Source organism: Pseudophryne corroboree, chromosome 3 (assembly GCF_028390025.1).
Source record: "Pseudophryne corroboree isolate aPseCor3 chromosome 3, aPseCor3.hap2, whole genome shotgun sequence".
Classification (NCBI taxonomy): Eukaryota; Metazoa; Chordata; class Amphibia; order Anura; family Myobatrachidae; genus Pseudophryne; species Pseudophryne corroboree.
Window position 1 is genome coordinate 523,594,859 of NC_086446.1, and position 26,896 is coordinate 523,621,754.

General features: G+C 48.3%; 1 protein-coding gene across 1 annotated transcript in view; it reads right to left on the bottom strand.

Moving 5' to 3' along the window:
- The window catches only part of NPLOC4 (NPL4 homolog, ubiquitin recognition factor), a 234,289-nt gene that overhangs the window by 153,044 nt on the left and 54,349 nt on the right, over window positions 1-26,896 (bottom strand). The window contains exons 4-8 of the mRNA XM_063961125.1: window positions 15,271-15,453; window positions 14,160-14,208; window positions 13,982-14,076; window positions 6,684-6,807; window positions 5,395-5,574 (exon numbers count right to left, since the gene is read on the bottom strand). Of these exons, the coding sequence (XP_063817195.1) occupies window positions 5,395-5,574; window positions 6,684-6,807; window positions 13,982-14,076; window positions 14,160-14,208; window positions 15,271-15,453 (631 nt within the window). The remainder of the gene's footprint in view (window positions 1-5,394; window positions 5,575-6,683; window positions 6,808-13,981; window positions 14,077-14,159; window positions 14,209-15,270; window positions 15,454-26,896) is intronic.

Sequence of the window (26,896 nt, forward strand, 5' to 3'; positions counted from 1 at the left end):
ATCTGAGGTACTCCTGGTGAGGAGGGTAAATGGGGACAAGCAGGTATGCATCCTTGATGTCCAGGGAGACCCTGTAATCCCCCTCGTCCAGGCTCGTAATATCCGCCCTGAGCGATTCCATCTTGAACTTGAAACTTCTGATATAAAAGTTCAAGTATTTTAATTTCAAGATGGGTCTCACCGAAACGTTTCGGTACCACAACCACTGTGGAATAGTAACCCCTTCCTTGCTGAAGGAGGGGCACCTTGACAATCACTTGTTGTGATTATAGTGTTGAATATCCACCAACACCGTCTTCCCTGGCAGAGGGAGGTGCCGGTAAGGCAGATTTTAGGAAACGGCGGGGGGAAGAACGTCTCGAACTCCAGCCTGTACCCCTGAGATACTACTTGAAGGACCCAGGGATCCATGTGAGAGAGCCCACTGTCCGCTGAAATTTCTGAGACGGGCCCCCACCGTACCCGGGTCCGCCTGAGCAGCCCCCGCACCATGCTGTGGACCTACCGGACGCAGGGAGGATTTCTGCTCTTGGGAACTAGCTGTGTGTTGCAGCTTTTTCCTCTACCTTTGCCTCTCGGCAGAAAGGATGAGCCTCTAGCCCTCTTGCTTTTCTGGGGCCGAAAGGACTGTACTTGATGATACGTTGCTTTCTTTTGTTGTGGGGTAGCCTGTGGCAAAAAAATCGATTTCCCAACAGTAGCTGTGGAAAAGAGGTCTGAAAAACCATCCCCAAACAGTTTTACCCCCTTATAGGGCAACTTCCATGTGCCGATTCGAGTCGGCATCGCCTGACCATTGCCAAGTCCATAACCCCCGTCTGGCGGCAATGGACTTAGCGCTTATTTTTGATGCCAGCCGGCAAATATCCCTCTGTGCATCACGTATGTATAAGACCACGTCTTTTATATGCTCTATTTTCAGCAAAATATTGTCCCTATCCATAGTTATTTTCCGACAGGGAATCTGACCACGCAGCGGGAGCACTGCACATCCATGCCGAAGCAACGGCTGGTCGCAATATAATGCCCTAGTGTGTGACTATATCTTATAGGGTAACCTCCTGCTTTCTATCAGCAGGTCCCTTCAGGGCGGCCGTATCCGGAGACGGTAGTGCCACCTTTTCTGATAAGCGTGTAAGCGCTGTATCTACCCTATGGGGTGTTTCCCCGCGTGACCTATCCTCTGGCGGGAAAGGGTACGCTGCCAATAACCGTTTTAGAAATTATCAATTTCTTACCGGGGGAAGACCACTCTTCCTCACACACCTCATTTAATTTCTCAGATGCAGGAAAAACTACTAATAGTTTTCTCTCACCAAACACAATACCCTTTTATGTGGTACCTGGGGTATAATCATAAATGTGTAATACATTTTTCATTGCCTCAATTCTGTAACGGGTGGACCTATTTGGAGGGTACACCAGTCTCATCGACGTCGACAATGGAGTCAGTATCCGTGTCGACATCTGTGTCTGTTATCTGAGGTAGCGGGCGATTTTAGAGCCCCCCATGACATTTGAGACGCTGGAACAGGCACAAGCTGAGTAGCCGGCTGTTCTGTGTCGTCGACCTTTTATGTAAGGAGTTGACACTTTCACGTAATCTTTCCATAAGTTCAACCACACCGGTGTCGACCCCGCAGGGGGTGACAACATATTTACAGGCATTCGCTCCGCCTCCACCTCATTATCCTCCACATACCTGTCGACACAGCCGTACCGACACAGCACACACACAGGGAATGCTCTGATAGAGGACAGGACCCCACAAAGCCCTTTGGGGAGACAGAGGGAGCGTATGCCAGCACACACCAGGGCACTATATATCACAGGGATAGCACCTATAAAAAGTGTTTTCCCTTATAGCTGCATATATATATGTATACTGCGCCTAAATTGTGCCCCCCCTCTCTTTTTAACCCTTTCTGTAGTGCATTAACTGCAGGGGAGAGCCAGGGAGCTTCCCTCCAACGGAGCTGTGAGGGAAAAATGGCGCCAGTGTGCTGAGGAGATAGCTCCGCCCCTTTTTCGCGGACTTTTCTCCCGCATTTTTATGGATTCTGGCAGGGGTTAATGTACATCCATATAGCCCTGGGGGTTATATGTGATGTATTTTTGCCAGCCAAGGTGTTAATATTGCTGCTCAGGGCGCCCCCCCCCAGCGCCCTGCACCCATCAGTGACCGCAGTGTGAGGTGTGCATGAGGAGCAATGGCGCACAGCTGCAGTGCTGTGCGCTACCTTGATGAAGACTGATGTCTTCTGCCGCCGATTTTCCGGACCTCTTCTTGCTTCTGGCTCTGTAAGGGGGCCGGCGGCGCGGCTCTGGGACCGGACTCCGAGGCTGGGCCTGTGTTCGATCCCTCTGGAGCTAATGGTGTCCAGTAGCCTAAGAAGCCCAAGCTGGCTGCAAGCAGGTAGGTTTGCTTCTTCTCCCCTTAGTCCCTCGATGCAGTGAGCCTGTTGCCAGCAGGTCTCACTGAAAATAAAAAACCTAAAACTAACTTTTATCTAAGAAGCTCAGGAGAGCCCCCTAGATTGCACCCTGCTCGGTCGGGCACAAAAATCTAACTGAGGCTTGGAGGAGGGTCATAGGGGGAGGAGCCAGTGCACACCAGGTAGTACTAAAGCTTTCTTTTTGTGCCCAGTCTCCTGCGGAGCCGCTATTCCCCATGGTCCTTACGGAGTTCCCAGCATCCACTAGGACGTCAGAGAAATCCTGTTTACTCTTCACTAAATAGTAGCCACAAAGAACAAGTTAATTCCTAGCTTAGTTGAGAGGGGGGCCGGGGGGGGGGGGGGGGGGGTTCACCTGCAACAAACAGCCAGTCTCCTCTTTCTCTTCTGTGACTTTTCTATTCGTGTCTTCCACCTGAATTAGGAGGGTATTTTGTTTGTATTGTGGGTTTACTTTACTTTGGGCTCCCACAAGTGCTCTTCAGAGTTGTAAGTTGTAGCCTCCCTACGGTGCAGCGCTAAGCAGGTGAATATATGTTTTTACTAGCCGTGTCTTGCTAGTAAAAGCATTGTGCTTTTAAAAATCGTGCATAAACACGTTTCACGCTTGTCGGGTTTTACAACCCGACTCTTCGTAAATACACCCATGGGACTCCAGGTCACTAGCAGTGGAGACTCTAACCTCTCCCTGGAGGTTCAAGCTGGGGTAAGTTTTCCACCAGTTCCTCATCTCTTTAGTAACATAAGGAAGGCAAAACTGCACTTCTTCTGGCCCATCAACTGTGGTTCATGGTGGCTTGACAGATGTTCCAGAGAGTCAGCTACGGTCTCCACCTCTCAAAGAGGATCATTTGGCTTGTTTACCCCATGCCAGATCAACTAGCTTTGATGGTGTGGCAGTTGAACGGTCACTGTTGAACGGTCACTGTTGAGGTACAGCGATCTTTTGGAGAAATCCATAGAGGCCAGGAACAGGACTTTGGGGGTCATTCCGACCTGATCGTAGCTGTGCTTTATTTAGCACATCTACGATTACTTACACTGACATGAAGGGGGACGCCCAGCACAGGGCTAGTCCACACCACATGTCAGGCCGCCTTCCTCCCCCCGCACAAGTACAAATGCATCGCACGGCGGCAATGCTTTTGTACTTGAAGAGTAACTGCCAGCCAGCGCAGCTCCTGCGGCTGCCCGGGTCGCAGCGGCTGCGTGTGACGTCACGCAGCCGCTGCAGCCCAAACGGCCCGGCCACACCTGCGTTGGCCAGACCACGCCCACAAAACGGCGGCCAAATGCCGCCCTCCTCCCGCCCAGCGACCTCCTCTGCTTGTCAATCGGGCAGAGGCGATCGCTAGGCAATGACAGCCGTCGGCTGTCAGCCATGCGCCAGCGCACATGCGCAGTTCTGACCTGATCGCTGCGATGAACTGCAGCGAGCGATCAGGTCAGAATGACCCCCTTTGTCGTGCAGCTAATAGAGTGTGGAAATCTATCCTGGTCTGGAGTGGACAGAAAGTTTTTGATCCCAATAGTGTTTCGATCCCTATTATCAACAAGAAAGGCCTTGATAAGAGGTTTGCTACTACCATGCTTACGGTGCAAGTATCAGATCTTAGCTTCTTGACTCAAGAATTGCTTCCAATGAATTGGTTGCACGTTTATTTTAGGAGTTGAGGAGGATTAGGCCTTATACCGATCATTTGTTCCACAATAGGATCTGAATATTACTCTACAACCATTTGCTCCCAAACACTGGAAAAACAGACAAAAAAAAAAAAAGTGATGTTCATACAAATTGGTTAAGTCACAGATTTAACCAATTCTGCCCATTTTCCAGTGTTTGGGAACAAATGGTTGATTGCCATTTGCTCTCATCCATTACCAGATTTTCATTTCAAGATCTAGCACAGTAATGTTGGATCTGGCATAGTCTGCTGAGGGATGTTCGGTAGAGACTCCAGGCCACTGCTTAAATTATATGTCATTGTTGTCTATTCTTTGGGATAAGCTTTTGTACATTCCATTCGTTGTGGCTACAATGGAGTGAAGGGGATTCTGGGTGTTCTATTTACCTGATCATTTCTTTTTCTTGAATACTCCATGCGTACTATGCCTCCTCCTTGTTGCCAGGTTTGTTTGTTTCTTCTTTTTGTAGGAAGCTTGAAAGGTTTTCAAAGACACAGAGGGAAAGGAGGAGTTCCGCTATATGCTGCAGGTGTGTCCCTTTTCTTATCCGTCTCCACTTACCTGAGTTAGGAGTTAATCCATTCTTTGTGGCTACCATAGAGTATCCAAGGAAAATAAGTTATTTGGAAAATATAAATTCAATATTTAGCAAATGCAACTTTTTCCTTTTTCATTTCTTTTACATGGACGGAAAGTATTGCCTGCTTTTAAATAAATATTGGACCTGTTCATTTTTTATGCTGAGTTGAGCTAATATTCCCCCACCCAACTCTAAATCTGTCCTCAACTTTTATATTTACTCTACACATTCTGAGTTGAGCAACATGGTTTTGCACCTGTTAGCTGGATTTACCTTAGCTCTAAAAGAGCCCCTGCGTGTATGTATGTACACTGGGAGTTCAACAGTTCAAGGTAGTGAAATTAAGGCCCAGAGTTATCAAGCCTTGGAGAGTGATACATTGCACGGTGACAAAGTACCAGCCAATCAACTCCTAACTGTTGTCAAACACAGCCTGTAACATGACAATTAGGAGCTGGTTTTCTGGTATTTTATCTCCATGCAATGTATCACTCTCCAAGGCCAGATAAATCTGGGCTTAAACATGATAAACACGACAAATGAAACAGAGTACCTCCCCCCCCCCCCCCCCTCCCAAACAAAGGTGAAATTATATATATATATATATATATATAAAATGACTTGTAACCCTTGATAATGTATTCACAGATTTAGTGCAAATTATTATCCTACCTGTGGAGGTTCGTAGATAGCGGAAACCTCTGCCCGGATGCCCAGAGGGATGTCCTTGTGTTCGGTGTAGCGCCCATACAAGTAGCCAATGCGTTGGTTTCCAGTCTTGCGCCAGAAGTCCAAGAAGCGGTCAGCAATTGTATGATTCTCAAACATAATGTTGTCTACATGTCTATATTTCTATAGTAAGGAAAAGCAACTTTACTCACAAGAAGAAAAGGTTCGACATGTTCTTTAGAGACTTTGGGGATTATGTAACAGGTTCAGAGATTAAGGAACCAGTGTTATTTCTGTGAGTTTGCCTCAAAATTTAAAACGGCAATCAGTTTATCAGGCTGGTTTTGCCTTATAACTGATTGCTGCTCAAATTTAGCCATCAAACTCGTCAATATCATGCAGGTTCCTTCATCTCAAAATCTATTAGAGAACCCCCTTTATTTTGAATAATGGTGCTACCCATGTATGAAAATTGTTTACAGCATAAAGGGGGAATGAAGGTAACAGAATATTTCAACATTATAATTAGTGTGGTCACATGGCTGTAAGAGTGCAGCCTATGCACTGTCCCCAGACAACTAAACTACATCGTATTATATGAGTGGGACCTGCTAGACGGGTATTAGGGCAAAGTATTCCACACTGTAAAATATTTCAATCCCTTTCTCATCGAACTACAACTGGGGAGCACTAGTGTACGTAGAAGACAGATATTTCATCCCATGAATGTGCCCTATCATCCCGGGGGAGTCTGTGTACCTCAGATGACGGAAGGGGAACTAAGCTTTTTACCATAAACATGAGGAAAGTTTTTGGGTGCAATAGAAACCGTTTTTACAGAGACTCAGGAGAGAGGCGAGCTGAAAAGTGTCCTACCCGCTGCTATTTGTGACGAAACAGAACAACAATTGAATTGCTGCGTCAAGTGCCATCTACTGGCAGATGTGGGGTAACACAATTGAATCGCCCCCAGGTCCAGGTTTTAAAGATATCCATGCTTAAGCACAGTTGACTTATTTAGAACCTCTGTCAATCTGATTATACCATCTGTGCACAAGCAAGGATATGTTTAAAACCTGGACTGTTAGGGTGCATTGAGGACAGAATTTGGGAAACCCTGTCTTAAGAGTGCAGTAGTAAAACACACTGGAATGTAATGCTGAGTTTTACATGTTAACTCCGAAATCATAACTAAGCAACTCTCGGAAATGCCACTTCGTACTCATTCTTTTACACCATTTTCATAAAGACCCACAGAGTTCCTTCCCATTTAGAATGGACACTATTTTCACCTGTCGGTTAAGTGTGATGGCGCTAGGTTGGCATTTTGTACAGATGCCCTCTGGCCACGGTGGGTGCCCCTCACAGCCAGATTTAATCTTGCAGCTGATATTTTCCAAGGCCACAAATTTACCCCTGAAATGAAATGGAGACTGTGTAAGAATATAGAGAGTGCAATATGACAACATTTTGCAAAGTTGCTTCATTTTCCTCCTGATGACAAATGTCACGGGTGTTCCAAAAAGCTTTTGTTTTTTACATGCCACCTGGCACAATCCTGCTCCAGATGTCTGATAGCCAAAAGCATAGTTGCAAGCACTTATGTTAGTGTGACAGGCACAGTTATAGTGCCCCTACAGACAAAAGTTATAAAAAAACAGAGGTGTGCAAGTAAGGGGTAGTGCACTGAACGCTAGAGTGTGACAAATAAATTAAGAAATGGAGCTAAGTAGACAACTGAATGTACAAATAAACAGTATCCCCTACACAGAAGGTAAGGAAAAATAAGAATTTACTCACCGGTAATTCTATTTCTCGTAGTCCGTAGTGGATGCTGGGAACTCCGTAAGGACCATGGGGAATAGCGGGCTCCGCAGGAGACTGGGCACTCTAAAAGAAAGATTAGGTACTATCTGGTGTGCACTGGCTCCTCCCTCTATGCCCCTCCTCCAGACCTCAGTTAGGGAAACTGTGCCCGGAAGAGCTGACACTACAAGGAAAGGATTTGGAATCCAGGGTAAGACTCATACCAGCCACACCAATCACACCGTACAACTCGTGATAATATACCCAGTTAACAGTATGAATAACAACTGAGCCTCACGAAAAGATGGCTCATAACAATAACCCTTTAGTTAGGCAATAACTATATACAAGTATTGCAGACAATCCGCACTTGGGATGGGCGCCCAGCATCCACTACGGACTACGAGAAATAGAATTACCGGTGAGTAAATTCTTATTTTCTCTGACGTCCTAGTGGATGCTGGGAACTCCGTAAGGACCATGGGGATTATACCAAAGCTCCCAAACGGGCGGGAGAGTGCGGATGACTCTGCAGCACCGAATGAGCAAACTCAAGGTCCTCCTCAGCCAGGGTATCAAACTTGTAGAATTTTGCAAATGTGTTTGAACCCGACCAAGTAGCAGCTCGGCAAAGCTGTAAAGCCGAGACCCCTCGGGCAGTCGCCCAAGAAGAGCCCACCTTCCTCGTGGAATGGGCTTTTACTGATTTAGGATGCGGCAGTCCAGCCGCAGAATGTGCAAGTTGAATCGTGCTATAGATCCAGCGAGCAATAGTCTGCTTTGAAGCAGGAGCACCCAGCTTGTTGGGTGCATACAGGATAAATAGCGAATCAGTTTTCCTGACTCTAGCCATTCTGGAAACATAGTTCAGGGCCCTGACTACATCCAGCAACTTGGAATCCTCCAAGTCCCGAGTAGCCGCAGGCACCACAATAGGTTGGTTCAAATGAAACGCTGATACCACCTTAGGAAGAAATTGGGAACGAGTCCTCAATTCCGCCCTATCCAAATGAAAAATCAGATAAGGGCTTTTACATGACAAAGCCGCCAATTCTGATACACGCCTGGCCGAAGCCAAGGCCAACAGCATGACCACTTTCCGCGTGAGATATTTTTGCTCCACGGTTTTAAGTGGCTCAACCAATGCGACTTTAGGAATCCAACACCACGTTGAGATCCCAAGGTGCCACTGGAGGCACAAAAGGGGGCTGAATATGCAGCACTCCTTTAACAAACGTCTGAACTTCAGGCAGTGAAGCCAGTTCTTTTTGGAAGAAAATCGACAGAGCCAAAATCTGGACCTAATGGAACCCAATTTTAGGCCCATAGTCACCCCTGACTGTAGGAAGTGCAGAAATCGACCCAGCTGAAATTCCTCCGTTGGGGCCTTCCAGGCCTCACACCAAGCAACATATTTCCGCCATATGCGGTGATAATGTTTTGCGGTCACATCCTTCCTAGCTTAATCAGCGTAGGAATGACTTCCTCCGGAATGCCCTTTTCCTTTAGGATCCGGTGTTCAACCGCCCTGACGTCAAACGCAGCCGCGGTAAGTCTTGGAACAGACAGGGCCCCTGCAGTAGCAGGTCCTGTCTGAGCTGCAGAGGCCAAGGGTCCTCTGAGATCATTTGTTGAAGTTCTGGGTACCAAGCTCTTCTTGGCCAATCCGGAACAATGAGTATAGTTCTTACTCCTCTCCTTCTTATTATTCTCAGTACCTTGGGTATGAGAGGAAGAGGAGGGAACACATAAACTGACTGGTACACCCACGGTGTCACTAGAGCGTCCACAGCTATCGCCTGAGGGTCCCTTGACCTGGCGCAATATCTTTTTAGCTTTTTGTTGAGGCGGGACGCCATCATGTCCACCTGTGGCCGTTCCCAACGGTTCACAATCAGCTGGAAGACTTCTGGATGAAGTCCCCACTCTCCCGGGTGGAGGTCGTGCCTGCTGAGGAAGTCTGCTTCCCAGATGTCCACTCCCGGAATGAACACTGCTGACAGTGCTATCACGTGATTCTCCGCCATCAAAGAATCCCTGTGGCTTCTGCCATTGCCACCCTGCTTCTTGTGCCGCCCTGGCAGTTTACATGGGCGACCGCTGTGATGTTGTCTGACTGAATCAGAACCGGTTGGTTTTGAAGCAGGGGTTCTGCTTGACTCAGGGCGTTGTAAATGTCCCTTAGTTCCAGAATATTTATGTGTAGGGAAGTTTTTCCTGACTTGACCATTGTCCTTGGAAGTTTCTTCCCTGGGTGAATTCCCCCCAACCTCGGAGGCTTGCATCCGTGGTCACCAGGACCCAGTCCTGTATGCCGAATCTGCGGCCTTCGAGCAGATGAACACTCTGCAGCCACCACAGCAGAGACACCCTGGCCCTCGGGGACACGGTGATTAACCGATGCATCTGGAGATGCGATCCGGACCACTTGTCCAACAGATCCCACTGGAAGATCCTTGCATGGAATCTGCCGAAGGGACTTGCTTCGTAAGAAGCTACCATCTTTCCCAGGACTCGCGTGCAGTGATGCACCAACACCTGCTTTGGTTTCAGGAGGTCCCTGACCAGAGATGATAATTCCTGGGCCTTCTCCTCCGGGAGAAATATCTTCTTCTGTTCTGTGTCCAGAATCATGCCCAAGAACAGCAGACGCGTCGCAGGAATCAGCTGCGACTTTGGGATATTCAGAATCCAGTCGTGCTGATGCAGCACTTCCTGAGATAGTGCCACGCCGACTAGCAACTGCTCTTTGGACCTCGCCTTTATAAGGAGATCGTCCAAGTACGGAATAATCATGACTCCCTTCTTTCGGAGGAGCATCATCATTTTGGCCATTACTTTGGTAAATACCCACGGTGCCGTGGACAGACCAGACGGCAACGTCTGGAATTGGTAATGACAGTCCTGTACCACAACCTTGAGGTACTTTGAACTTGAACTTTTTTATATAAACGTTCAAGGATTTTAAATTTAGAATGGGTCTCACCGAACCGTCTGGTTTCGGTACCACAACATTGTGGAATAGTAACCCCGTCCCTGTTGAAGGAGGGGTACCTTGATTATCACCTGCTGAAGATACAGCTTGTGAATTGCCGCCAGTACTACCTCCCTTTCTCTGAGGGCAGCAGGCAAGGCTGATTTGAGGTAACGGCGAGAGGGAGTCGCCCCGAACTCCAGCTTGTATCCCTGTGATACCACTTGCAGAACCCAGGGATCCATCTGTGAGCGAGCCCACTGGTCGCTGAAGTTCCGGAGACGCGCCCCCACCGCACCTGGCTCAGCCTGTGGAGCCCCAGCGTCATGCGGTGGACTAAGAGGAAGCAGGGGAAGATTTTTGATCCTGGGAACTGGCTGACTGGTGCAGCCTTTTTCCTTCTTCCCTTGCCTCTGGCAGAAAGGAAGCGCCTTTGACCCGCTTGCTTTTCTGAGGCCGAAAGGACTGTACCTGATAATACGGTGCTTTCTTAGGCTGTGAGGGAACCTGAGGTAAAAATTTTTTGACTTCCCAGCTGTTGCTGTGGATACGAGGTCCGAGAGACCATTCCCAAACAATTCCTCACCCTTATAAGGCAGAATCTCCATGTGCCTTTTAGAATCAGCATCACCTGTCCACTGCCGGGTCCATAATACCCTCCTGGCAGAAATGGACATTGGATTAATTTTGGATGCCAGCCGGCAAATATCCCTCTGTGCATCCCTCATATATAAGACGACGTCTTTAATATGCTCTATGGTTAGCAAAATAGTATCCCTGTCGAGGGTAACAATATTATCTGACAGGGTATCAGACCACGCTGCAGCAGCACTACACCTCCATGCTGAGGCAATTGCAGGTCTCAGTATAGTACCTGAGTGTGTATATACAGACTTCAGGATTTCCTCCTGCTTTCTATCAGCAGGTTCCTTCAAGGTGGCCGTATCCTGAGACGGCAGTACCACCTTTTTGACAAACGTGTGAGCGCCTTATCCACCCTAGGGGATATCTCCCAACGTGACCTATCCTCTGGCGGGAAAGGGTACGCCATCAGTAACTTTTTAGAAATTACCAGTTTCTTATCGGGGGAAACCCACGCTTCTTCACACACTTCATTCAATTCATCTGATGGGGGAACAAAACACTGGCTGCTTTTTCTCCCCAAACATAAAACCCCTTTTTAGTGGTACTTGGGTTAATGTCAGTAATGTGTAACACATTTTTCATTGCCGAAATCATGCAACGGATGCCCCTAGTGGATTGTGTATATGTCTCAACCTCGTCGACACTGGAGTCAGACTCCGTGTCGACATCTGTGTCTGCCATCTGAGGTAGCGGGCGTTTTTGAGCCCCTGATGGCCTTTTAGACGCCTGGGCAGGCGCGGGCTGAGAAGCCGGCTGTCCCATGGCTGTTACGTCATCCAGCCTTTTATGTAAGGAGTTGACACTGTCGGTTAATACCTTCCACATATCCACCCACTCTGGTGTCGGCCCCGCAGGGGGTGACATCACATTTATCGGCATATGCTCCGCCTCCACATAAGCCTCCTCATCAAACAAGTCGACACAGCCGTACCGACACACCGCACACACACAGGGAATGCTCTGACTGAGGACAGGACCCCACAAAGTCCTTTGGGGAGACAGAGAGAGAGTATGCCAGCACACACCACAGCGCTATTTAATCAGGGATTTACACTAATAGAAAGTGATTTATCCCTATAGCTGCTTTTTATATACAGTTTGCGCCTAAATTTAGTGCCCCCCCTCTCTTTTTAACCCTTTGAGCCTGGAAACTGCAGGGGAGAGCCTGGGGAGCTGTCTTCCAGCTGCACTGTGAAGAGAAAATGGCGCCAGTGTGCTGAGGGAGATAGCCCCGCCCCTTTTTCGGCGGACTTCTCCCGCTCTTATAATTGTATTATGGCAGGGGATTTTTACACATATATAGCTTATTAGGCTATATTATGTGTTGTTTGCCATAGTTAAGGTACTCTAATTGCAGCCCAGGGCGCCCCCCCCCAGCGCCCTGCACCAATCAGTGACCAGAGTATGTGGTGTGCATAGGGAGCAATGGCGCACAGCTGCAGTGCTGTGCGCTTCCTTAATGAAGACCGGAGTCTTCAGCCGCCGATTTCCAGGACGTTCTTCTTGCTTCTGGCTCTGTAAGGGGGACGGCGGCGCGGCTCCGGGACCAGACGACCGAGGCTGGGCCTGTGTTCGATCCCTCTGGAGCTAATGGTGTCCAGTAGCCTAAGAAGCCCAAGCTAGCTGCAAGCAGGTAGGTTCGCTTCTTCTCCCCTTAGTCCCTCGTAGCAGTGAGTCTGTTGCCAGCAGATCTCACTGAAAATAAAAAACCTAACAAATACTTTCTTTTCTAGGAGCTCAGGAGAGCCCCTAGTGTGCAACCAGCTCGGGCCGGGCACAGATTCTAACTGAGGTCTGGAGGAGGGGCATAGAGGGAGGAGCCAGTGCACACCAGATAGTACCTAATCTTTCTTTTAGAGTGCCCAGTCTCCTGCGGAGCACGCTATTCCCCATGGTCCTTACGGAGTTCCCAGCATCCACTAGGACGTCAGAGAAATAATAAACTGAGAGAAAGAATACAGACTAAACTGAGTATGCACTAAAATGCAGAGACAGTGTAGAAAATAAATACAGTACTCCTGAACACTTACAAATACATGCATACAAAACATTCAATGCAAAAGACCAATGGGCAAATAGTGATCAACAATCCAACAGGGGAGGAAGGAGCTGACTATATAGAGCAGGGGTGGGGAACCTGCGGCCCTCCAGCTGTTGTTGAACTACACATCCCAGCATGCCCTGTAGCAGATTTAGCATGGCCAAATAGCAAAACTGTAGCAGAGCATGCTGGTATGTGTACTTCTACAACAGCTGGAGGGCCAAAGGTTCCTCATCTCTGAGCTAGAGTGAGGTATACAGGGAGAGAGGAACCCATGTCTTCTCTCTGCTGTGGTATGCAAAGGGCTAGAATGGCTGCACAACGTCTCGTTAAGGGAGGAGAATACCCAGTGGTGGGATGCTTGCAGGAGGGAATACACCAAGGGGGCAGCAGTGGGGTCAACAGGGAAAGACTACCTCCCCCGTCTGGCCAGGACCCCAGGGTAATGGCTTCTACACTGTATAGTGCACTGCTACCATAAGAATCACCATATTGGCCTAGTGGGGGTGCAGAGACAACCTGGGCCCTCACTGCCAGCACAGTCGGGGTTCCCCCTCATCAGCGGTGACAGCTGCAACCTGCAAGTAGGAAGCCGCCTTACCTGTCCCTGATGTGTCCGGCTGCGGCTCCCCTACTGTGTGTCGCAGCCTGACCGAGGTCACTGACCCAGCATCTGGGACTCATTGGAGCAGCAGTGAGGGCGCCACCGGTGGTGACTCAATGCCTACTCATGTAAATGTAAACTAATAGTTCAATTAAAGTGAAAATTTAAAAAAAACTAAGAAGAAGCTGATTAAAAGCAGCCCCTATAAAAACAGTGCCCTTCTTCATGAGGCACCAAACTGAAAAGGGAGGCTGGGCTGCTGGGATACAAATCTTAACTGTTTGGTGCCAAGACTCCAGCTCACCAGCCTATACCCAGTGTTATCGCTGTCTTCCCTATGGCTGAAGAAGGAAAGTGAATCTACAGCATAAGAGGATGCCAACATAAAAAAGACCTCCTATTCCAGAACACATAAAAACTATGCAAGTTACAAAAGTTGTGAAATATTTGGAGTAATATATTATTAAGTTCAATGATGGCGGTGTAGCATATATAATGTGTTTGGAATGTTGCCTCTTACTTATCTGCACCTCCTGTCAGTTTCCGAATGTAGGCATGGAAGGACATGTGTTTGACTGGGGGCTCCAGATGGTTGAGATAATCCTCATCAAAAGGCTGTAATACAATAAGAGGAGAGGCTGTGATATACATACGCGTTCGTAACACAAAGCAACAGCTTACATTCTCATGGTCCTTACCTCTAACGGGACACAGTGCACACATTTACCCAGTGGCCCATGCCGACACCTACAATGGGAAACAACACAAATCAGAATGAGATGGGTAGACAGAAAATGCCTATATAAACCCAGTATTTAACAGATCATTAGTTATACAGTATCTACTTACTGCAACTGAATATCTGCAGTATGCAAAGAACATTTATGTAACATAGGAGACCAAACACACATTCTGGCTATTTAAAGCCCAGGAGTGATGCAAGATAATGGCATGCCACCCTTTTAATTATGAACATAACAGCTTTCTAAGAAAAACAACTGATGCATTTTGTATACATTCAGTAAATAAAAATGAATTTGGTTTTTCGGATCTACTACTTAGCTTAGAAAGAAAAGCAGCTGTTAGAAACTAATTATTGTGCTGTAAAGTTCATGTTTACTTCTAACTGATTAATAATATATATATATATATATATATATATATATATATATATATATATATATATATATATATATACATATATATATATACACACACATACATACACATACATACACACACACACAAACACTATGGGGGTCATTCCGAGTTGATCGTAGCTGTGCTAAATTTAGCACAGCTACGATCTTCTTACCTGACATGCGGGGGGACGGCCAGACACAGGCCCCGTATGTCAGTCCAGCCCCCCCTCACAGAAGTGCAAAGGCATCGCACAGTTGTGATGCCTTTGCACTTCAAGAGTAGCTCCCGGCCAGCGCAGCTCTAGCGTGCTGGCCGGGAGCTACTCATTGCTCCCCGGCCCACAGCGGCTGCGTGTGACGTCACGCAGCCGCTGCGGCCCGCCCCCTCGTTCGGTCCACCCACGCCTGCATTGGCCGGACCAAACCCACGAAACGCCCCTTCCCACCCAGCGATCGCCTCTGCCTGTAAATCAGGCAGAGGCGATCGCATCCCTGCTACGGCCTTCTGCCGTCAGGCATGCGCCGGCGTACTGCGGCGCCGGCACATGCACAGCAGGGACCCGTTCGCTCTGCTGCGTTAAAACGCAGCGAGCGTACGGGTCAGAATGACCCCCTATATGCATACACACACACACACGATTGTCCCATATAAAAGTCATGTACATACAGCTGAGGGTCTTTGTTCCTGTATATTTTTCCATCCTGTTTGTATAGATATTGGTCAATTTCATCTTCCACCACTTGGGATGCACTTGCAGGTCTGGGAGCTTGAGTCAACGCAGATATATCCATGACCTCAGATGATGGCCCAGCAGAGCTGGACGGGTAAAGAAACAGCATATCGCCATGTCTACAAAAGTAAGCATAGAGAAAATGCACAGTGTGTCCAGCATGGGTTAATCACTATCTGAAGTAAGCAGCATCAGCTAAACAAGCAGACATTTTCTCCTATAGACCAAATTAAAATGGGTAGATTCAATCAAACATGAAAACTGCCTTATTGGTCCCTGTGGTATCAGAAGGCAGATGCTGCTTGCAGTCTATGGTGTACAAGCAAAATAAGCCTAACCTAATAGGCAGATAAATGCGCAACCAACAACAGCTCGCACCTAACTGAATAAAGAAGCTAAAGCAATATGGATGTATACATAAGTACCAACATTTTCATATTCTACATGGGTCATGCTAATTCTTATGTTGTCTGTGCCAGGAAACCTGTAATCCTATACAGTGCTTACCATTAGCTCACAATTAGAAACCATTTTTAAGTACAGGTTGAGTATGGGTGGTAGTCATGTGACCGCCGGTCGGCTGATCGACAGTCACATGACCTCCTACGTGAGCCCGACGGCTCACTATCCCGATGGTCGGCATGCCGACCAACAGGGACTATTTCCACTCGTGGGTGTCCACGACACCCATAGAGTGGGAATAGAACCCGTGGCGACCGCAGGTCGCCACCGAGCCCGCAGCGCGGCGAGCGCAGCGAGCCCGCAAGGGGCTTGCTGCACTCGCCCCTCCCCGCCGGGATCCCGGCGTCGGTATGCTGCCGGGATCCCGGCGTCGGTAAGGTGACCGGCGGTCAGGAGACCGCCGGTCACCCGTACTACACCCGTTGAGTATCCCATATCCAAATATTCCGAAATACGGAATATTCCGAAATACGAACTTTTTTGAGTGAGATAGTGAAACCTTTGTTTTTTGATGGCTCAATGTACACAAACTTTGTTTAATACACAAAGTTATTAAATATATTGTATTAAATGACCTTCAGGCTGTGTGTATAAGGTGTATATGAAACATAAATGAATTGTGTGCATGTAGACACATTTTGTTTAATGCACAAAGTTATAAAAAATATTGGCTAAAATGACCTTCAGGCTGTGTGTATAAGGTGTATATGAAACATAAATGCATTCTGTGCTTAGATTTAGGTCCCATCACCATGATATCTCCTTATGGTATGCAATTATTCCAAAATACGGAAAAATCCGATATCCAAAATAACTCTGGTCCCAAGCATTTTGGATAAGGGATACTCAACCTGTATTTTTATTACAATAAAGAAAAAATAGGATTTTAAAATTACTTACTGGTAAATCCTATTCTCGTAGCCCGTAGAAGATTTTAAAAATAATGAATTAAAAGTTATATTTTATGAAGTCATTTATCTTGTGCGCCACCTAAGACCAATCCTTTCCCTTCTTTTTGTGAATTAGTCCGTAGAGGATACTGGGGATCCATTTAGTACCATGGAGTTTATACGGGCCCACTAGAAGCCATGAGCACTTTAAGAATTTTATAGAGGGAGGAGCCAGCCCACACTATGCCCCTCCTACCAGACTCAGTCTAGGAAACTGTGCCAGAGGAGACGGGCATACTTTGAGAGAAAGATAAAAGGATAGCGGTGAGATTTCGAACCAGCACACACAAACAAGAGGAAAGCGATGCGAACCAAACTTGAAACAGGAACAGCAACAGCTGAACAAACCAGAATACTTAACCAAGTAACAGTGCAGTAAGAACGAAGCACCGGGCGGACGCCCAGTATCCTCTATGGACTACGAGAAAAGGATTTACCGGTAGGTAATTAAAAATAAGATTTTACTTACCGATAAATCTATTTCTCGTAGTCCGTAGTGGATGCTGGGACTCCGTCAGGACCATGGGGATTAGCGGCTCCGCAGGAGACAGGGCACAAAAATAAAAGCTTTAGGACTAGGTGGTGTGCACTGGCTCCTCCCCCTATGACCCTCCTCCAAGCCTCAGTTAGGATACTGTGCCCGGACGAGCGTACACAATAAGGAAGGATTTTGAATCCCGGGTAAGACTCATACCAGCCACACCAATCACACCGTACAACTTGTGATCTGAACCCAGTTAACAGTATGACAAACGTAGGAGCCTCTGAACAGACGGCTCACAACAATAACAACCCGATTTTTTTTGTAACAATAACTATGTACAAGTATTGCAGACAATCCGCACTTGGGATGGGCGCCCAGCATCCACTACGGACTACGAGAAATAGATTTATCGGTAAGTAAAATCTTATTTTCTCTGACGTCCTAGTGGATGCTGGGACTCCGTCAGGACCATGGGGATTATACCAAAGCTCCCAAACGGGCGGGAGAGTGCGGATGACTCTGCAGCACCGAATGAGAGAACTCCAGGTCCTCTTTAGCCAGGGTATCAAATTTGTAGAATTTTACAAACGTGTTCTCCCCCGACCACGTAGCTGCTCGGCAGAGTTGTAATGCCGAGACCCCTCGGGCAGCCGCCCAAGATGAGCCCACCTTCCTTGTGGAATGGGCCTTGATAGATTTAGGCTGTGGCAGGCCTGCCACAGAATGTGCAAGTTGAATTGTGTTACAAATCAAACGAGCAATCGTCTGCTTAGAAGCAGGAGCACCCAGCTTGTTGGGTGCATACAGTATAAACAGCGAGTCAGATTTTCTGACTCCAGCCGTCCTTGAAATATATATTTTCAATGCCCTGACAACGTCCAGCAACTTGGAATCCTCCAAATCGCTAGTAGCCGCAGGCACCACAATAGGCTGGTTCAGGTGAAACGCTGAAACCACCTTAGGCAGAAACTGAGGACGCTTCCGCAGTTCTGCCCTGTCCGGATGGAAAATCAGATATGGGCTTTTATACGATAAAGCCGCCAATTCTGACACTCTCCTGGCTGAAGCCAGGGCCAGTAGCATGGTTACTTTCCATGTAAGATATTTCAAATCCACCGATTGAAACTGAAGCCAATTCTTTCTGGAAGAAAATCGACAGGGCCGAAATTTGAACCTTAATGGACCCTAATTTGAGGCCCATAGACAATCCTGTTTGCAGGAAATGTAGGAATCGACCCAGTTGAAGTTCCTCCGTCGGGGCCTTCCTGGCCTCACACCACTCAACATATTTTCTCCAAATGCGGTGATAATGTTGTGCAGTCACCTCCTTCCTGGCTTTTACCAGGGTAGGGATGACCTCTTCCGGAATGCCTTTTTCCCTTAGAATTCGGCGTTCAACCGCCATGCCGTCAAACGCAGCCGCGGTAAGTCTTGGAATAGACACGGTCCCTGCTGAAGCAGGTCCCGTCTTAGAGGTAGAGGCCACGGACCTTCCGTGAGCATCTCCTGAAGTTCCGGGTACCAAGTTCTTCTTGGCCAATCCGGAGCCACGAGTATCGTTCTTACTCCCCTTTGCCGTATAATTCTCAGTACTTTTGGTATGAGAGGCAGAGGAGGAAACACATACACTGACTGGAACACCCACGGTGTTACCAGAGCGTCCACAGCTATTGCCTGAGGGTCTCTTGACCTGGCGCAATACCTGTCCAGTTTTTTGTTGAGGCGGAACGCCATCATATCCACCTTTGGTTTTTCCCAACGGTTCACAATCATGTGGAAGACTTCTGGATGAAGTCCCCACTCTCCCGGGTGTAGATCGTGTCTGCTGAGGAAGTCCGCTTCCCAGTTGTCCACTCCCGGAATGAACACTGCTGACAGTGCTATCACATGATCTTCCGCCCAGCGAAGAATCCTTGCAGCTTCTGCCATTGCCCTCCTGCTTCTTGTGCCGCCCTGTCTGTTTACGTGGGCGACTGCCGTGATGTTGTCCGACTGGATCAACACCGGCTGACCCTGAAGCAGGGGTTTTGCCAGGCTTAGAGCATTGTAAATCGCTCTTAGCTCCAGTATATTTATGTGAAGAGACATCTCCAGGCTTGACCACACTCCCTGGAAGTTTCTTCCCTGTGTGACCGCTCCCCAGCCTCTCAGACTGGCATCCGTGGTCACCAGGACCCAGTCCTGTATGCCGAATCTGCGGCCCTCTAACAGATGAGCACTCTGCAACCACCACAGAAGAGACACCCTTGTCCGTGGAGACAAAGTTATCCGCTGATGCATCTGCAGATGCGATCCGGACCATTTGTCCAGCAGATCCCACTGAAAAGTTCGTGCGTGGAATCTGCCGAATGGAATCGCTTCGTAAGAAGCCACCATTTTTCCCAGGACTCTTGTGCATTGATGCACAGACACTTTTCCTGGTTTTAGGAGGTTCCTGACAAGTTCGGATAACTCCCTGGCTTTCTCCTCCGGAAGAAACACCTTTTTCTGAACCGTGTCCAGAATCATTCCCAGGAACAGCAGACGTGTCGTCGGGGTCAATTGAGATTTTGGAAAAAACAGAATCCACCCGTGCTGTTGCAGCACTACTTGGGTTAGTGCTACTACGTCCCCCAGCTGTTCTCTGGACCTTGCCCTTATCAGGAGATCGTCCAAGTAAGGGATAATTAATACGCCTTTTCTTCGTAGAAGAAACATCATTTCGGCCATTACCTTGGTAAAGACCCGAGGTGCCGTGGACAATCCAAACGGCAGCGTCTGAAACTGATAATGACAGTTTTGCACCACGAACCTGAGGTACCTTTGATGTGAAGGGCAAATTGGGACATGCAGGTAAGCATCCTTGATGTCCAGGGACACCATAAAGTCCCCTTCTTCCAGATTCGTTATCACTGCTCTGAGTGACTCCATCTTGAACTTGAATTTTTGTATGTACAGGTTCAAAGATTTCAGATTTAGAATAGGTCTTACCGAGCCGTCCGGCTTCGGTACCACAAATAGAGTGGAATAATACCCCTTTCCCTGTTGTAGGAGGGGTACTTTGACTATCACCTGCTGAGAATACAGCTTGTGAATGGCTTCCAATACCGTCGCCCTGTCTGAGGGAGACGTTGGCAGAGCAGACTTTAGGAACCGGCGAGGGGGAGACTTCTCGAATTCCAACCTGTAACCCTGAGATACTACCTGCAGGATCCAGGGGTCCACCTGTGAGTGAGCCCACTGTGCGCTGAAATTCTTGAGTCGACCCCCCACCGCCCCTGAGTCCGCTTGTAAAGCCCCAACGTCATGCTGAGGGCTTTGCAGAAGCCGGGGAGGGCTTCTGCTCCTGGGAGGGAGCTGCTTGGTGCACTCTCTTACCCTTTCCTTTGCCTCGGGGCAGATATGACTGTCCTTTTGCCCGCTTGTTCTTATAGGAACGAAAGGACTGCGGCTGAAAAGACGGTGTCTTTTTCTGTTGGGAGGGGACCTGAGGTAAAAAGGTGGATTTCCCGGCTGTTGCCGTGGCCACCAAATCCGATAGACCGACCCCAAATAATTCCTCCCCTTTATACGGCAATACTTCCATATGCCGTTTGGAATCCGCATCACCTGACCACTGTCGCGTCCATAAACTTCTTCTGGCAGATATGGACATCGCACTTACTCTCGATGCCAGAGTGCAAATATCCCTCTGAGCATCTCGCATATAAAGAAAAGCATCCTTTAATTGCTCTATAGTCAATAAAATACTGTCCCTATCCAGGGTATCAATATTTTCAGTCAGGGAATCAGACCAAACCACCCCAGCACTGCACATCCATGCAGAGGCGATGGCTGGTCGCAGTATAACACCAGTATGAGTGTATATACTTTTCAGGGTAGTTTCCAGCCTCCTATCAGCTGGATCTTTGAGGGCGGCCGCTTCAGGAGACGGTAACGCCACTTGTTTTGATAAGCGTGTGAGTGCCTTATCCACCCTAGGGGGTGTTTCCCAGCGCGCCCTAACCTCTGGCGGGAAAGGATATAATGCCAATAACTTCTTTGAAATTAGCAGTTTTCTATCGGGGTTAACCCACGCTTCATCACACACTTCATTCAATTCCTCTGATTCAGGAAAAACTACAGGTAGTTTTTTCAGACCCCACATAATACCCCTTTTTGTGGTACTTGCAGTATCAGAGATATGCAAAGCCTCCTTCATTGCCGTGATCATATAACGTGTGGCCCTACTGGAAAATACGTTTGTTTCTTCACCGTCGACACTAGATTCGGTGTCCGTGTCTGTGTCGACCGACTGAGGTAAAGGGCGTTTTACAGCCCCTGACGGTGTCTGAGACGCCTGGACAGGTACTAACTGGTTTGCCGGCCGTCTCATGTCGTCAACTGCATCCATTCCGGTGTCGACTCCCTAGGGGGTGACATCACCATTACCGGCAATTGCTCCGCCTCCACACCAACATCGTCCTCATACATGTCGACACACACGTACCGACACACAGCAGACACACAGGGAATGCTCTTATCGAAGACAAGACCCCACTAGCCCTTTGGGGAGACAGAGGGAGAGTTTGCCAGCACACACCCAAGCGCTATAAATATATAGGAACAACCCTACAGAAGTGTTGTTTCCTTTATAGCAGCTTAATATATCAATTTCGCCAAAAAAGTGCCCCCCCTCTCTGTTTTTTTACCCTGTTTCTGTAGTGCAGTGCAGGGGAGAGTCCTGGGAGCCTTCCTCGCAGCGGAGCTGTGCAGGAAAATGGTGCTGTGTGCTGAGGAGATAGGCCCCGCCCCCTATTTCGGCGGGTTCTTCTCCCGGTGTTTGTGAGACCTGGCAGGGGTTAAATACATCCATATAGCCCCAGGGGCTATATGTGATGTATTTTTAGCCAGAACAAGGTATTATCATTGCTGCCCAGGGCGCCCCCCCCCCAGCGCCCTGCACCCTCAGTGACCGCTGGTGTGAAGTGTGCTGACAACAATGGCGCACAGCTGCAGTGCTGTGCGCTACCTCATGAAGACTGAAAAGTCTTCTGCCGCCGGTTTCTGGACCTCTTCACTTTTCGGCATCTGCAAGGGGGTCGGCGGCGCGGCTCCGGGACCGGACTCCATGGCTGGGCCTGTGTTCGATCCCTCTGGAGCTAATGGTGTCCAGTAGCCTAAGAAGCCAATCCATCCTGCACGCAGGTGAGTTCACTTCTTCTCCCCTAAGTCCCTCGTTGCAGTGAGCCTGTTGCCAGCAGGACTCACTGAAAATAAAAAACCTAATAACTTTTTCTAAGCAGCTCTTTAGGAGAGCCACCTAGATTGCACCCTGCTCGGACGGGCACAAAAACCTAACTGAGGCTTGGAGGAGGGTCATAGGGGGAGGAGCCAGTGCACACCACCTAGTCCTAAAGCTTTTATTTTTGTGCCCTGTCTCCTGCGGAGCCGCTAATCCCCATGGTCCTGACGGAGTCCCAGCATCCACTAGGACATCAGAGAAATCCTATTTTCTCTTACGTCCTAGAGGATACTGGGGATCCATTTAGCACCATGTGGAAGTACCAAAGCTCCCAAACCGGGTGGGAGAATGCTGAGGTTCCTGCAGAACTGATTGAACAAACTGAAGGTCATCAGAGGCCAAAGTATCGAACTCGTAGAACTTAGCAAACGTGTTCGAACCTGACCAAGTAGCTGCTCGGCAGAGCTGTAAGGCCAAGACACACCGGGCAACCGCCCAAGAAGAACCCACCGACCTAGTCGAGTGGGCCTGTGCAGATTTAAGAACCGGCAATCCTGCCATGGAATAAGCATGCTGGATAGTGAGCCTGATCCAGCGGGCAATTGACTGCTTTGAAGCAGGACACCCAATCTTATTGGGATCGTAAAAGAACAAACAGCGAGTCCGATTTCCTGCGACGAGCTGTTCTCTTCACATACACCTTCAAAGCCCTCACAACATCCAAAGACTTTGAAGTAACAGAGGTGTCGGTAACCAACGGAACCACAATAGGTTGGTTGATGTGAAACGCAGACACCACCTTAGGAAGAAATTGTTGACGAGTCCTGGGTTCAGCTCTGTACTCATGGAAAATAAGAATTTACTTACCGATAATTCTATTTCTCGGAGTCCGTAGTGGATGCTGGGGTTCCTGAAAGGACCATGGGGAATAGCGGCTCCGCAGGAGACAGGGCACAAAAAGTAAAGCTTTAGTATCAGGTGGTGTGCACTGGCTCCTCCCCCTATGACCCTCCTCCAAGCCAGTTAGATACTGTGCCCGGACGAGCGTACATAATAAGGAAGGATTTTGAATCCCGGGTAAAACTCATACCAGCCACACCAATCACACTGTACAACCTGTGATCTGAACCCAGTTAACAGTATGATAACAGCGGAGCCTCTGAAAAGATGGCTCACAACAATAATAACCCGATTTTTGTAACTATGTACAAGTATTGCAGATAATCCGCACTTGGGATGGGCGCCCAGCATCCACTACGGACTCCGAGAAATAGAATTATCGGTAAGTAAATTCTTATTTTCTCTATCGTCCTAGTGGATGCTGGGGTTCCTGAAAGGACCATGGGGATAATACCAAAGCTCCCAAACGGGCGGGAGAGTGCGGATGACTCTGCAGCACCGAATGAGAGAACTCCAGGTCCTCCTTAGCCAGGGTATCAAATTTGTAGGATTTTACAAACGTGTTTGCCCCTGACTAAATAACCGCTCGGCAAAGTTGTAAAAGCCGAGACCCCTCGGGCAGCCGCCCAAGATGAGCCCACCTTCCTTGTGGAATGGGCATTTACATATTTTGGCTGTGGCAGGCCTGCCACAGAATGTGCAAGCTGAATTGTATTACACATCCAACTAGCAATAGTCTGCTTAGAAGCAAAAGCACCCAGTTTGTTGGGTGCATACAGGATAACAGCAAGTCAGTTTTCCTGACTCCAGCCGTCCTGGAACATATTTTCAGGGCCCTGACAACATCTAGCAACTTGGAGTCCTCCAAGTCCCTAGTAGGTGCAAGGCACCACAATAAGCTGGTTCAGGTGAAACACTGACACCACCTTAGGGAGAGAACTGGGGACGAGTCCGCAGCTCTGCCCTGTCCGAATGGACAAACAGATATGGGCTTTTTTGAGAAAAAACCACCAATTTGACACTCGCCTGGTCCAGGCCAGGGCCAAGATCATGGTCACTTTTCATGTGAGATGCTTCAAATCCACAGATTTGACTGGTTTTAAACCAATGTGATTTGAGGAATCCCAGAACTACGTTGAGATCCCACAGTGCCACTGGAGGCACAAAAGGGGGTTGTATATGCAATACTCCCTTGACAAAATTCTGGACTTCAGGAACTGAAGCCAATTCTTTCTGGAAGAAAATCGACAGGGCCGAAATTTGAACCTTAATGGACCCCAATTTGAGGCCCATAGACACTCCTGTTTTCAGGAAATGCAGGAAACGACCGAGTTGAAATTTCTTTGTGGGGCCTTCCTGGCCTCACACCACGCAACATATTTTCGCCACATGTGGTGATAATGTTGTGCGGTCACCTCCTTTCTGGCTTTGACCAGGGTAGGAATGACCTCTTCCGGAATGCCTTTTTCCCTTAGGATCCGGCGTTCCACCGCCATGCCGACAAACGCAGCTGCGGTAAGTCTTGGAACAGACATGGTACTTGCTGAAGCAAGTCCCTTCTTAGCGGCAGAGGCCATAAAACCTCTGTAAGCATCTCTTGAAGTTCCGGGTACCAAGTCCTTCTTGGCCAATCCGGAGCCATGAGTATAGTTCTTACTCCTCTACGTCTTATAATTCTCAGCACCTTAGGTATGAGAAGCAGAGGAGGGAACACATACACCGACTGGTACACCCACGGTGTTACCAGAACGTCCACAGCTATTGCCTGAGGGTCTCTTGACCTGGCGCAATACCTGTCCCGTTTTTTGTTCAGACGGGACGCCATCATGTCCACCTTTGGTATTTCCCAACGGTTTACAATCATGTGGAAAAAACTTCCCGATGAAGTTTCCACTCTCCCGGGTGGAGGTCGTGCCTGCTGAGGAAGTCTGCTTCCCAGTTTCCATTCCCGGGATGAAACACTGCTGACAGTGCTATCACATGATTTTCCGCCCAGCGAAAAGTCCTTGCAGTTTTTGCCATTGCCCTCCTGCTTCTTGTGTCGCCCTGTCAGTTTACGTGGGCGACTGCCGTGATGTTTTTCCCACTGCATCAATACCGGCTGACCTTGAAGCAGAGGTCTTGCTAAGCTTAGAGTATTATAATTTTACCCTTAGCTCCAGTATATTTATGTGGAGAAAAGTCTCCAGACTTGATCACACTCCCTGGAAATTTTTTCCTTGTGTGACTGCTCCCCAGCCTCTCGGGCTGGGCTCCGTGGTCACCAGCATCCAATCCTGAATGCCAAATCTGCGGCCCTCTAGAAGATGGGCACTCTATAACCACCACAGGAGAGACACCCTTGTCCTTGGATATAGGGTTATCCGCTGATGCATCTGAAGATGCGATCCGGACCATTTTTCCAGCAGATCCCACTGAAAAGTTCTTGCGTGAAATCTGCCGAATGGAATTGCTTCGTAGGAAGCCACCATTTTTACCAGGACCCTTGTGCAATGATGCACTGTTTTTAGGAGGTTCCTGACTAGCTCGGATAACTCCCTGGCTTTCTCTTCCGGGAGAAACACCTTTTTCTGGACTGTGTCCAGAATCATCCCTAGGCACAGCAGACGTGTCGTCGGGATCAGCTGCGATTTTGGAATATTTAGAATCCACCCGTGCTGTTGTAGCAGTATCCGAGATAGTGCTACTCCGACCTCCAACTGTTCCCTGGACTATGCCCTTATCAGGAGATCGTCCAAGTAAGGGATAATTAAGACGCCTTTTCTTCGAAGAAGAATCATCATTTCGGCCATTACCTTGGTAAAGACCCGGGGTGCCGTGGACAATCCAAACGGCAGCGTCTAAAACTGATAGTGACAGTTCTGCACCACGAACCTGAGGTACCCTTAGTGAGAAGGGCAAATTTTGGACATAGAGGTAAGCATCCCTGATGTCCCCGGACACTATATAGTCCCCTTCTTCCTGGTTCGTTATCACTGCTCTGAGTGACTCCATCTTGATTTGAACCTTTGTAAGTGTTCAAAAATTTTTTTAGAATAAGTCTCACCTAGCCTTCTGGCTTCAGTACCACAATATAGTGTGGAATAATACCCCTTTTCCTTGTAGTAGGAGGGGTAATTTAATTATCACCTGCTGGGAATACAGCTTGTGAATTTTTTCCCATACTGCCTCCTTGTCGGAGGGAGACCTTGGTAAAGCAGACTTCAGGAGCCTGCGAAGAGGAAACGTCTCTACATTCCAATCTGTACCCCTGGGATACTACTTGTAGGATCCAGGGGTCCTGTACGGTCTCAGCGCCATGCTGAGAACTTGTCAGAAGCGGTGGAGCGCTTCTGTTCCTGGGAATGGGCTGCCTGCTGCAGTCTTCTTCCCTTTCCTCTATCCCTGGGCAGATATGATCTTATAGGGACGAAAAGACTGAGGTTGAAAAGACGGTGTCTTTTTCTGCAGAGATGTGACTTAGGGTAAAAACGGTGGATTTTCCAGCAGTTGCCGTGGCCACCAGGTCCGATGGACCGACCCCAAAAAACTCCTCTTCCTTTATACGGCAATACACCTTTTTG